The sequence below is a fragment of the Penicillium longicatenatum genome (genome assembly GCF_028827895.1).
Source record: "Penicillium longicatenatum strain IBT 33135 chromosome Unknown contig_6_segment0_segment0, whole genome shotgun sequence".
Classification (NCBI taxonomy): domain Eukaryota; kingdom Fungi; phylum Ascomycota; class Eurotiomycetes; order Eurotiales; family Aspergillaceae; genus Penicillium; species Penicillium longicatenatum.
In genome coordinates, this window is record NW_026643123.1 from 5167528 (window position 1) to 5179721 (window position 12194).

At 49.3% G+C, this 12194-nt stretch overlaps 6 protein-coding genes across 6 annotated transcripts; 1 reads left to right on the forward strand and 5 right to left on the reverse strand.

Moving 5' to 3' along the window:
• Window positions 1–164: 164 nt before the first annotated feature.
• On the reverse strand, window positions 165–1977 carry N7484_010121 (cytochrome P450; the record flags this gene model as incomplete). Its single annotated transcript, XM_057120508.1, has 5 exons — window positions 165–775; window positions 832–880; window positions 947–1240; window positions 1302–1550; window positions 1624–1977. Coding segments are annotated over 5 exons (1557 nt in total), but the record flags the coding sequence as incomplete, so codon positions are not given.
• Window positions 1978–3383: 1406 nt separating this feature from the next.
• On the reverse strand, window positions 3384–4138 carry N7484_010122 (uncharacterized protein; the record flags this gene model as incomplete). The annotated part of the gene is given in 2 exon segments (XM_057120509.1): window positions 3384–3425; window positions 3440–4138. The coding sequence occupies 2 exon segments, from the start codon at window positions 4136–4138 to the stop codon at window positions 3384–3386; spliced, it is 741 nt and encodes a 246-aa protein (XP_056970064.1).
• Window positions 4139–4771: 633 nt separating this feature from the next.
• N7484_010123 (putative disulfide isomerase) lies at window positions 4772–6272 on the reverse strand (the record flags this gene model as incomplete). The annotated part of the gene is made up of 3 exons (XM_057120510.1): window positions 4772–5978; window positions 6047–6054; window positions 6123–6272. 3 exons carry the CDS (start codon window positions 6270–6272, stop codon window positions 4772–4774), a joined length of 1365 nt encoding a protein of 454 aa, XP_056970065.1.
• Window positions 6273–6459: 187 nt separating this feature from the next.
• N7484_010124 (F-box protein) lies at window positions 6460–7983 on the forward strand (the record flags this gene model as incomplete). Its single annotated transcript, XM_057120511.1, has 1 exon — window positions 6460–7983. The coding sequence occupies one exon, from the start codon at window positions 6460–6462 to the stop codon at window positions 7981–7983; it is 1524 nt and encodes a 507-aa protein (XP_056970066.1).
• A 155-nt stretch (window positions 7984–8138) lies between these two features.
• N7484_010125 (uncharacterized protein) lies at window positions 8139–9559 on the reverse strand (the record flags this gene model as incomplete). The annotated part of the gene is made up of 2 exons (XM_057120512.1): window positions 8139–9314; window positions 9401–9559. The coding sequence occupies 2 exons, from the start codon at window positions 9557–9559 to the stop codon at window positions 8139–8141; spliced, it is 1335 nt and encodes a 444-aa protein (XP_056970067.1).
• A 999-nt stretch (window positions 9560–10558) lies between these two features.
• Window positions 10559–11790, reverse strand: N7484_010126 (F1F0 ATP synthase subunit gamma; the record flags this gene model as incomplete). The annotated part of the gene is made up of 5 exons (XM_057120513.1): window positions 10559–10652; window positions 10710–10765; window positions 10829–10941; window positions 11003–11577; window positions 11735–11790. 5 exons carry the CDS (start codon window positions 11788–11790, stop codon window positions 10559–10561), a joined length of 894 nt encoding a protein of 297 aa, XP_056970068.1.
• Between the last annotated feature and the right edge of the window lie 404 nt (window positions 11791–12194).

Below are 12194 nucleotides of genomic sequence, written 5' to 3' on the forward strand. Positions count from 1 at the left end.
CACTCTTCAATGAAGCGAAAAGCTTCGGTTCGTGTATGGAATGACAGCTCTAGTTAATAACAAGTCTAATCCACAAATTGATCGCTTAAATCACCAATCCTTTTCAGGTGTACATAAAATGAAAATCGTCCTCGCATCTTCTGCGGTAATCCACGTATTTTCGATCATGATATTCTTTCAGTAAATTTGATGCTGCAAATATCCTTGGGCTGACAAGTAAGCTGGTCGTTATAATTCGGCACGGGTGGTACCTGCATCCTTTCAAGTTGCTCATCAACCATGGACAAGTCGAACCTTAGAAGCAAAGAAGAAGTCAAAAGCTTCATCGTCAACAAGGCAAGTCTCTGCCCTTTGCAAAGATGATTGCCCATCCCCCACCCTATAGATGGTACGTCGTTGTGAAGTAGCCGAGAGGGGTCCCAGCGAGTTGGGTCGGCATAGTGCGAAGGATTCATAGTTGTATCCAAGAATGAATAAACAACAAACGCTCCGGAAGGAATCGTGTAGTCCCCAGCAACAAGGTCCGGACCTATGTTTTTGCGAAGGGCTGTGTGAGGTTGGGCAATTCGCATTGTCTCACGGATGCAGAGGTCAAGAGAAGGCATTTTGGTTTCCCAGGCTGTGAGAAGAATTTGGGATAGTGCGTTGGTGAAGTCTTTGTGGGACGGATTGTGTGGTAGAGAGATATTGTAGGTTGAAAGAAGGCCTTCGACTTCTTGGCGAACAGCCAAAGCCCATGTTGGGTCAGATGAGAGAAACATGATGAGCCATTTCCCTGCAAAGAGAGTTAAGCGGTATAATCATGATTGGAGGAAGATACTCGGCACATACCAATTGTTCCCGTGGAACGAGCCCCTGCCAAAGGAAGAGCCATCATGAACTAGAGAGAAGAAGATCAGCATAAATAAATTCAAGATCCAAGCCATTAAAGAGCAGATAGTCTTACCCTGGTCATATATTCTTCAGTGTGGTTGCTGTCTATGAGCTTCTGAAGCGCATCCGGTCTTGTAGTTCCACCGTTCATTCTCTTGCGAATAAATCTTTTGAATGTTAAGTAGAGGTTTGTTGCAGCCCACAGTCTTCGGATCGAAGCAGGACCATAAATCCATGGAAAAAGAACCGAGAATGGCTCGGTAGAGGAATCAAGAACATCGAACCACCCCTGTAGGCGAGACAGAAGGGCCAAGTCGTCGGTGATATCGAACGAAGTGAGGGCCCGCATAACCATGACAAACGTAATCTAGTAAAGAGGTGGATTTAGCTTTTTGACTGTTTGAATACAAACGGATTCATAGAGAGACCAAGAAGTAATGACCCACATCATAGATGGCCAAATTGGGATTCAATAGACCTTGACCACCCCAAGTGTCTATCTTGCGCTGACAATCAGAGAGAAGGTAGGGTATCACTATACATGCATTAGAACAAAAGATATTCACTTTCCTGGCGAAGGCTGTAGACCCACTAAAGCTCAGGCTATCGGATTTCTGGAGATACAAGAGGTGCTTATAAAATGAATTGACTTGCTGATGATCGAAGCCCTTAGGAATCTGACACAATTTAGGGATTAGAATTAGTGTTCCAAGACGATTGCGGATATGCAACTATAATCAAATGACTTACAGACTTGAGAACAATCTGGAATCCTTCATAGAGATCAAGTCCTGACTCTCGCAAAAGTATTTTTCGCCCTTCTTCCCCAGAAACGGCTATAACCCGATTCCTGAGCAAGTTAAACTGAAACGCCCATGATCCTGTCTGTTTAAAGCCGTCTCTTAGAAAGTCGACACGCTTCCTGTAAAATGATCTAACCGTGTTTGCTTCTGACAGTTTGATATTCGGAGGCTCTTTGTCATGGTTGTAGCTTCGGAACAATCTCCCATTCCTCAATAAAGGTGGACAGGAAAGGGCGAGTAGGAAGAAGGCTGTAGCAGCTAGGATAATGAGTTCCCGGGTATTGATTGAGACACAGGCCGAGGCTATGGACACTGGTATCAAATCTAAACCCATCCTTTTTCAGTTCAACTATGTGAAATTCGTAGAAACCTTGGAGGGTACTCGGACTCGGATGGATACTGTAAATGAACCTCGACATGATGAGAGCTCTGTGTGAAATACAAGCACTATATACGTACTTCCATCAAGGCAAACCGTGTCAAGGCTGATTTACGTTGACAGGTACCTGGAAGGTACCTAGGCACCTGGGCAGTTTCCGAGCTCAAATGCTGCGCCGACTTCCAGATGTCCCGATCTGTTTTCTAATACGGCACTGAAGACCTCCACATACGCCATAATTCTGCCCATGTGGCATCTTGGTGCTAGTCTTGCCCCTAATTTAAGCATAGGAGGCCGAAATAGGATTTATAGCATATCGCCGATACTTGAACTACAAGGCGAAAGGACTCAGCGTTGACGTGGTTCTGGTTTGTCATGTAGCGTCCTGGATATCTCATACTTCGAATGTCCGTGGCTTTTATGCAATTCCTAATCCAATGCGGTGCATATTCTCCATGCAGTGTCGTTTGGGGATTTGGAATATCTGTATTCCGAGCCTGAGGAATCTTCCGGGTAGGACATCTGTGGCTTCCCCACCACCTGCATGCTAGTGCTTATTACATCGTGTTATACCCTTGCTTCCATGCAACGTTGAGTCATCGGAGCATCTGGATGCACCCGACCTTCCCAGGTGAGGCCACCTGAATGTAAACCCGCAAATGTGTCCTTTAAGTGGAGTCGATAACATAGTTTCGCTAGGCATACATTGCAAGATGTTAGGTCCTTCCTTATCGGGAGTCCGGTCCGATGATTGTTGTTGGATCTCTTTTGCCCCATATGCGGCTGAAAATAGAATTCTACGAACCAACCCGGACAATTCCATTGGCAATCGTGCTGCGATTCTCTATCATCCTGATCAATGCCATGCAGATATGTAAGGGCTATGTGGATAATTGTCAACCTAATGGGTCGCTCTACAGTCTATTGCCCGGCGCCCAGTAGCGCCTTATCACTTGGGCATTCCTGGCGTCGTTTGCACTGAATCCAGCTTGACCACTTGCATGAACCATGATATCAGTGAGATCGACGGCCAATAAGGACTCGAGGAGTGTGATTGGTTGCTCGTGTACATAACAAACCCATCTATTAGGCAAACCTCGGTTAATCTATACTGAGTGAAGCATTTGGCCCCACGATACCCTTCATTTTTTGAGGAAATTTCTCTATTTATGATTTCTTGCGACGGTGTTAAGCTGATGGGGCACTTTGAAGTGAATCTGATAAACGTGCGACTTCGGAGAGCGGTTCCAAGTTGGTGCCTGGCGTTGCCTACGCCCCGTGAGGGGCCGAGGGGGAGATCCAACAACTTCTCCGGGGGTATGCAACCTTCACATGCACACCGGTCTTTCTGGCTCCTGGCGATTTGAAGTCTTTTTCGAAGAACCTTCAAAGCATAACCATCATTCTCAAACTCCATGGTATGAACACCTTCGGGCGTTGGTCCAGATTTCCCCTCAATTGGAAGTCCCTGTAGACCACACGCATCGAAGTCGATAATGACTACCTCTTCGCCGTCCTGGGTTTTAAACATGACGTTACAGTCACGAATGTCGTTGTGAACGAGACTGAGGGAATGAAGATGATTAAGACCCGCCTCAATCTGTTGGTAACAGCTGTCGATATCGACAAGACGACCGGCTGCTTCACGGTCTGCGAGCAGTTCCGCGCATTTTTCAAAACAAAGCCCGGTGATTCGGCCATATTCGACCACGCATCCATAGTAACGGGCAATGTTTCCATGGGGATTTTTCATGAGAAGCTCGCAGATTCTCGCTTCTTTGAGTAGGTCTATGCTGGGCGCATGTGAATCGGAGTAGTCGGTCAGTTGAGGTTTCTTGACATAGATCTCTGGCCTGTTTGGATTAGAGCAAATTGTGAGACCCTCTTCATACAAAGGCCAGATGTGCTCTTTTGGGATTCTGGTGAGGCCATCCTTGGGCACATCGATTTCTTCTAGCTTGCTGTAGCGATCGGGCAGTCGGGCCAAAAAATAATCGTCGCCATCGTGGAATATGACCTTGGTATGTGAGAATCTCGGTTCTTCGCCAAGGTCCCAACATTCGGCCATGGAATGGCACTTCATTTTGCACGTCCAAGGCTGCCTTGAAGAAAGAATTGAAACCAGCGAGGTCAAGTGGTGAAATTGCACTCTGGTCTTGGGGCATCAAATCTCTGCAGTCTTAATTCAAATGACCTCGGGTTGCACTGCATGAAGCGGTCCACTTTGAGTCACAGATCTTGGGCATGGCGAGAGCAAATGTTTATTTGCGCCCTACACCGCTGCTATTCTTGTCTGGACTGGGCAACCTTGTTCCGTATACAGCGCAATGTGAAGACAAACAATTTGATATCTACCACTGTAATTGGCACTCGGACCCATTTCCCCACGATTTGGAGTTCCAATCATAATGGAATGAACAAGCAAATTGACGATGTCTATGAGCTACTGAAAAGGCGATTAGGGCAAATCGGAACTGTGGGGTAGGCAAGGATCAGCCCTGATCAGCATCAGAGGGAACCAAGCCATCTATACAAATCTAGTAGCAGTAGAAAGATGCGAATAGTTGTACTACACACTAATCCAAGACGAATACAATCAAACTTTTCAAGGATGACGACCAAATTCAATTCAAGATATGAAATACACGGCTGTAAGATGCAATAACTTGTCGGGATAAAAACAAATGTTGATCCCGATTATTCAAGTCTCTGGACCTTACAGCTCGTCATGCTCGACTTCTTCAGCCTTTTCAGCCTCGGGCTCGGGCTCAGTTGCGCCAACAATACCCTCGGGCAGCTTCTCCTTAGCACCCTCACCAAGACGGATGGCATCAACCCAAGACTCGACGGCAGTGATGCCGAACTCCCCTTCAGCGCTGTACCGACGCCACCAGCCGCGACGAGCGTTGATAGCGATGATTTCCACATCCTGGCTACCATCGAGACCCAATGCGGAGCGCAGGGTCTTGGAGGCGGTGTTCGTTTCGGGGACGGCGTACACGGGGAACATCTTCACGCCGCGGAGAGAGTGCTTGTGGGCGACCTCGGCCAAGCTGGACAGTGCGTCGTTGGCAGTGGAGGGAAGCGCTGCGTCCGCGCCAGTCTCGGGAAGGAGGGCGAGCACACAGGTATTGGACTTGGGGTCTAGACAGGCAGATGCGAGGGACTCAGAGGTGGCGAGGATAGGTGCTGGAGGTGCGACAGGTACCTCGGCAGGCTTGGATTCGGGAGTGACGGTGGGCTCCTCCTCCTCCGCCTCCTCCGCGATAGAGGTCGGCTTAGCCTTGGGCTTAGACTTCGGCTTAGAGTCGGTGGGGGCAGCCTTTCCAGTCGCGTCTGGGTTGGGCTCGGCGAACTGACTCAGGAACTCCAGAATAGGCTGCTTCTTCAGCTCGCCTTCATACACCGTAGGCTCCGCGTCACCGCCAGGAACCACGACCAATGTTGGGAACTGCTCTACGCCGAACTTCTCCACGGAGCTGGTTTCCTTGTTGCGGATCTGGGCGATGTCAATTGCACCCAAGAAGTCAATTGCCAGCGCGCGAATAAGCGAGCTGGTCGTGCCCTTCTCTGTGAAGAGGATGGCCTTGGGGCGCTCCTCATTTTGTTCCAGCCAGCTGTCCACGTCTTTGTCCGTCGCGCGCTTGACGTGGTTGGGGATGCGATCGACGACCGCGTCGACGATGCCCTTCGCGGTACGCGCGCCCTGGTAATCCTCCACGCGCGGCTTTCCAGGTTTCTTCGAGGGTGTCACGATCTTGAGGGTCGGGAAGCCTTGGACGCCCATTTGTGAACAGAACGGCTTGTTCTCGTCTTCATCGCAGTTGATTGCTGCGACCTTGGCCAGGCCATTTAGATTTTGAGCGGCCTTTTCGTAGGCGGGTTTGAGGTTCTGGCAGTGACCGCACCAGGGAGCATAGAATCTGTGGAGCGTTGGAAGGTCAGCGTGAGGGTCTTGGAGAAGGTTGATGACGGTGCGGGGATGGCTTACTCGACGATCTAGAAGAATGTTAGCGCATTCAACCGAGAACATGATTTAAACATGTTGTAAGAGACTGTCATCTCACCGAAGTGTGATTTGAGTTCGCAATCAGCGATCCGTAAGTCTTGGGGTTCAGCTGTAGCACCGGCGACTTTTTGGTGTAGATGCCATCGGCGTTGGCGGGCACAGCTGCCAGCAACGAGGCAAAAAGCAGGAAGGAGCTCGGAGGCAACATAGTGATGGTAGAATGTTGAATCAAACAGCAAGGCGCTCAGTAGAGCTTCACCAGATAAGTAGGGAGAAAGAAGCCAGATTGATTGAGACAATTACGCAAGGTGTCCTGAAGCTCTTGGCATGCGGAGGGAAGAGCTTCTCCAATAAGAAGCTTCCAGCTTTCTATTCCTTTCCGCCGCAGCACAGTGATGACCCAGCCCTGCACTCGTATGAATAATGATGACCTGGCCTTTTTGCCTCGGGACATTTTCTGGTTAATTCTAGCCTACTTGGCCCCCGGGGATCTCATCCGTTGTCGCCGTGTCTCTAAATCATGGAACGAAGCGTTCGACAACCCAGCTATCCTGGTCCCACTCTTGAAAAGACACTTCCCTTGGACAGAAGAAGCCAAAACAGTACGCGCTAGACTCATAGACTCCAAGGATCGCGAGGCTTGCCGTCTCTTTGATCAAGTCACTGCGCGATATCACCATCTGGAACACGGGAAGCCCCGCTCTGTACAAAAGTACCGCCTGTGTGACGACTTCGGAGGTGCAGGAGACCGGGAATGGTACCAGGTGCAGCCGTGGGAGTCGCACGCAAGCCATGTTCGGCAGACGGTGGATCGCCAGTTCTCCGAGGCGTTATGGACTCACGAAGATGGGCTGCTAGTCTACCCTAGTGCCCATCACCAATGTCTGGTGTTGATGGACCTGAGCAATGACCGGCACTTTATGGTCCCTTTCATTGTTCGCGGCAAGGTTGTCCGTAGGGTGCGATTGCAGAAGCGACTACTGGTTGTCGAATGGGCAGAACCAAAAGCTTTCCACTGGCTCAATGATAGCGATGGTGTGCATCGCCATTTTGCTTCGTCGTTCGACCTGAAGCGCAAACCAGATGATGGATGGAGCATCGTTCCACGAAACCAATGGAAGATCATGTTTCTTGGACATCCGCTCAGTGAGCGGGACCGATTCTTCTCCGCGCATAGTGACACTTATTATGTGATATACATCTGGCAACCCAACCGCAGCTTATATACCGCTGACGAAGACGCTCCCATCGAATCGTTGTTTGTGTGGGATATTTCCAAGCCATCTTCATATCTACCATCATTAGATCCCACTGGCCGCCAGACAGGCCCAGACGTCGACCAGTCTCCATCTATCGTGGCTCGGTTCGGCTTCCGGGACCTCGAATTCTTCGGCGTGCGCCAACGTGGTTGCCCAAGTATCCAGCGACTCGAGGTTACCGATGACGGTCATTCGATCATAATAACAGAGAACCTCAACACGTGGCTTACAGCCCCTGACCCCCTTGGCTTGCCTCGGGCCATAACCACCAGCATTCCATTACAAGGCCATGGTCCCCACTGGCGACAAGAAAGTAACCTTCTCCTTCCACCCTACCGTGGTAACTGCAGCCTACAAACACCACCAGTGAGCACTATGGCTTTGTTTGTTGATAGTTGGTACGGCATTATTGCACAGGTGACGGATTCGAATGCTGGGCTCAACTTCTGCTTGCATTTTGATCCAGTTCAGTGGGATGCAGATGGCAGAGATAATGAACATAAGGATCAGACCATAAACTTGTCGATTCAGACCATGGATTCTAGGATGACAAAGGAGAATCATGATTTTACAGGCCGAGGGAAGATCAGTGGTTGCGAGAGATATCTCATAGGTGAGAATTGTAATCGTGAACTGGTCATCTATAGATTTGATCGATGAGGGCAAAATGTGATATCATTTTTCACTCACCCCGGACTAACATGAATTATAAAAACCAGAAATGAAGCCACAACCGATGAGAGGTATATGAATAGATTGTAAGAAACCATGAATCTCAGTATCTCAGTATATAGTCCAACGAGGGAGGGCTTCAATCAGCCCGCGACACCGGCTTCTCTCTTAGAAGAGTTGGAGAAAGCTTCAAAGTCTTGCTCACCATCACTGGAATCTACCAAGCAGCCAATGCTGCCAGTTGTTGAAGCTGTTCCCACCTGCTTGTGAATTGAATCAGTAGCAAGCGGTTTGGTGGCCTCGTGGGGACTCTTTTTGGAATTGTTGGGGGGCTCGACTTTGTTCCCCTTGAATAAGTTGTGGTTGGCTTCATAGTCCTGCTCATCGCCACTCAGATCTATGAAGCACCCAATGCTGCCGTTTGCTGAGTCCGCATTATCTCGCTCATTGGCTGCAATGATACCAGGCACCTCGGTAGCCTTGTTGAGCCCCTCCTTGAGAGTGGCAGGCTTGAAATCATACAGGGGCTTGGCTTTGTTGTAGTTAGATGAATTGAGAATTGCTTCATACCCCTGATCATCATCACTTAGATCAATGAGGGGGCTTGCATGGCCAGTCGCCGAGAAAAAATCCGAACCTGCCTTGCTTTCAGCATCATTGAAGTAGTCGTTGTATTTCAACTTCCAAAGACAATTTCCATTGTGATCATTTCCCAGCCAAGCATTCGATGCATCTTCAGATGCTCCTTCAGTCAGACACCCTTCATCATCTGAAGGGACTCCACCTTTCATGCCGTATGCATAAAGCTTCTCAATTGACTTTTGTACTTCGGGATCAATATGACCATGCTCACTCCCATCTTCATTAGCTTCTGGAGTCCGTTTCTCCGAGCTCGGTCCTGGGAGGCCATCCTCACAACTATCTTCGTTGACTATTGCATCCCCTTCTGGTGATGCTTGGCCTTCCTTGAACTGTCTGTCATGCCCATAGTTTGCCTTCTGGACCTCAGGGCCAGTGCCCGCAAATCTCATCTCCCACTCGTCCATTTCCTTTGTGTGTCGAGCAATTTCTGCCTGTGCCCACTCGGAGTTCAGATTCATGTGAACAGACGATCCCCAGGTATATATGTACTCTTCCGGTGGAGATTTAGAATCGCAAGGCATACAACTTTCTTGCTCGAAATTTTCACTTCGCGGGTTATCAGATGGCTTGTATCGTTTGCGGTAGCCCCGAGAGATGAAGGTTGACCGCAGACTTAAGGTCTGGTCATAGAGGAGGCGGCGTTCGGGGTCTTGAAGAACTTCTCTTGCTTCCTGTATCTGTATATGCGAATACGTTAGAGGGGTATCATGGAAGCGAATCATGGAAGTTCAGATCCATGAATATACCGAAACGAATATCGTACCTGGCAGAAATGATCTGAGATGGCCTTATCACCGACTATCTTGTCAGGATGATGCAGAAGGGCCAGTCTTTTAAAGGAAGCACTGATTTCCTTTTGAGTGCAGTTATGCGGGAGCTCGAGAGCTCCGTAGTGGTCTATCGGGTCTTTCTTGGACATCATCATGGCTACTTGACGCGAAATTGTCTGTAATCAAAGTGCTGAGCAGAATAGGACGACGTTTCCGCAGCAAATAGTCGATTTGTCAAGAAGTTGGTGAGTTCAACTTCTTATCACCTCGAACAGCTGATGGATGTAGGAAGAGAAGAGCAAATTGACGTCGGAAGTTGAAAGTATATGACACGGAGAAGACCAGAAACAAGTTCCGAGCTTGAGTTGTTGGGTGAGATATCCAGGTGTCGAAGTAGGTGATTTAGCTTGGCTGTCGAGGAGTTAATGAGTGCAAGAAGTCGAAAGTGAATAGAAGCAGGAAGTGATTTTAGGCCTTGCGAATAAGGTAAGATCTGAATCCTGGCCTCTGGCCGATGACTGCGATAACAAATCACTGAGGTGGCTTAAGAAGTTAAGCTGTCGAAGACTTGATGAGTGTTGAAAGTCGAAAAAAAAAAGTTAATAAGTAGAATGTAGAAAAAGATAAGGAGGAAACCGTGGGCTTCTGTCGTCAGCGAGGACTTTGAGATGGATGTGGAGATAGTATAACTTTTGGATTCATTGAGGAGCTGATGAATGTAAGAAGATATGGATACATTGATGTAGGAAGTTGAATCTACCTTGGAAAGAAGCCCTGGAACGGCAAAATGTTAGAAGTATATAGACTGCCTCGGTTGCTGGCTGTGATATTGGGGTAGCGAAGCAAAACTGATCCAAGCGAAGAGACAGCTTCACAGTGCCGAGAAGTTGTCGTCACCAAAAATAGGATTGCAGGTAGAGAAGACAGATAAGTGGTGAAGTTGGCAATTTTCTATGGTGGCCACCTTCGACAAGGATGGACTACGAGAATTAAAGCAACGATACATAGTAAGTGAAGCCGGTTATACCGGAACCACATAGGAAATTGGAATGGATTGACACTGATTTTACAAAAAACGGAGGGTCGATCTAAATATCAACAGAGTCTACGCCGAGGGAGACTTCATCCCGTGAAAGCCCGTGAGAAGGCTCTTACATGTCGGCGGAGGCGGTGGCACCGGTGATAATCTCAACCAGCTCACCAGTAATGGTAGCTTGACGCTGACGGTTGTACAGAATCTGGAACCTGTTGAAATTGTTAAAATCAAATAACCGAAAACATGGGTATGACGGAAACACATACTTGTTGATCATCTCACCAGCGTTCTTGGAGGCGTTCTCCATAGCGTTGCGACGAGCCTGAGAACTACGTTAGTAAAAAGATTCCAAATGCGTTGCAAGATGGGATGGTGATAATCATACAGAGATCTCACAAGCGTGGCCCTCAGCCATGGCCCAGAAGATGTTGTTGGCAAGAGCGTACTCGCGGAGACTAGTCAGAGCCTCGTCGTCAATCTCGAAAGCGGAGATGTTGGCTAGAGGTATTGTCAGTATGGCCGGAGTTGTAAGCCTTCTAATGGGCGGGTAAGATCGTACCGGACTGGGTGATAGCCTCCTCAGAGTAGGCCTCAATGACGGTAGCCTCGTAGGTCTGAGCGTTGACGAACTTGTTGAAGATGACCTTGACGCTGCTGTAGTCGGTAGGCAGCAGGGAGATCTGGTCGGCGACAGCCTGGGCATCGGCGAAAGTGGGGATGTCCTTGCAGACGTTCGAGAAGGAGAGGAGGATCTTCTCGGAAGCGAAACGCGACAACTGGGCCTTGCCCTTCTCACCAAGAATGACGAGGTCGGCCTCAGGGTCGGAAGCCAACAAACGACGAGCAGCCTTGCTCAAACTGGAGTGGATACCACCGCAAAGACCCTTGTCGGAGCTAGCAACGACGTACAGAGTCTTCTTGTCCTCCAGCGGCTTGGTCTCGGCCTTCTCGAAAACAGTGTTGGAGGTCTCACCGTAGACGCGAGACTCGTCCATAGCTCTCTGGGCGCGAGTAAGACGGGTGGAGGCAACGACCTTCATGGTGTTGGTGATCTTCTGGATGTTCTTGATGGACTTGAGGCGGCCCTCAATCTCACGAAGAGTCGCGAAGTTGGCGGCATTGGGCGGGGCAGTGCTTGGGTGGAAGTCAGCAATGGACGACGAATTGATTGATTATCGAGGCGATTAAGCTTGGTTTCTCATGGGAGCAGGACTGGCATTCGTGGTGGTGATGTTGAATTCGGCGGGTGAAAGGACCGAAACACCTGAGCGGGCATCGGAAGAAGACTTACCGGGTGACAGCAGCACTGCCAGCCCTGAGGACCGGGCGGGCGGCACGGGAGAACATTGCGAGGGTGGGATTAGGGGGGTTTACGAACGGAGAAGTTCGAAACGGGAGAGGAGATGCAGAAAGGAGCAGGGTATGCCAGAAGACCTCACTGGTTGCTGGGAGTTGCGATGGTCGGGAAGTGCGAAGTTGAACTCCTGGCCGTCCCATGCGCGCTAAACCGTAATGGGGAAGAATCTACGGCGTACCATTCCGGCTTCCGGCGCACTTTGATGCCTTAATGCCTGGATTACGGGGCACGACACAGCCATTCCCGGCCTTAGGCAGTCCATGAGGTAACGAATCTCGTTTTCCATTCCATTCCCTCCATTCCCCCAAACTTACCTTTACTCGTGAACTTGGGTGCTGCTTGTTTCCCCCCCAATCTTCTCACCCGTCCATTCATCCCTATCCAAACCTTACTC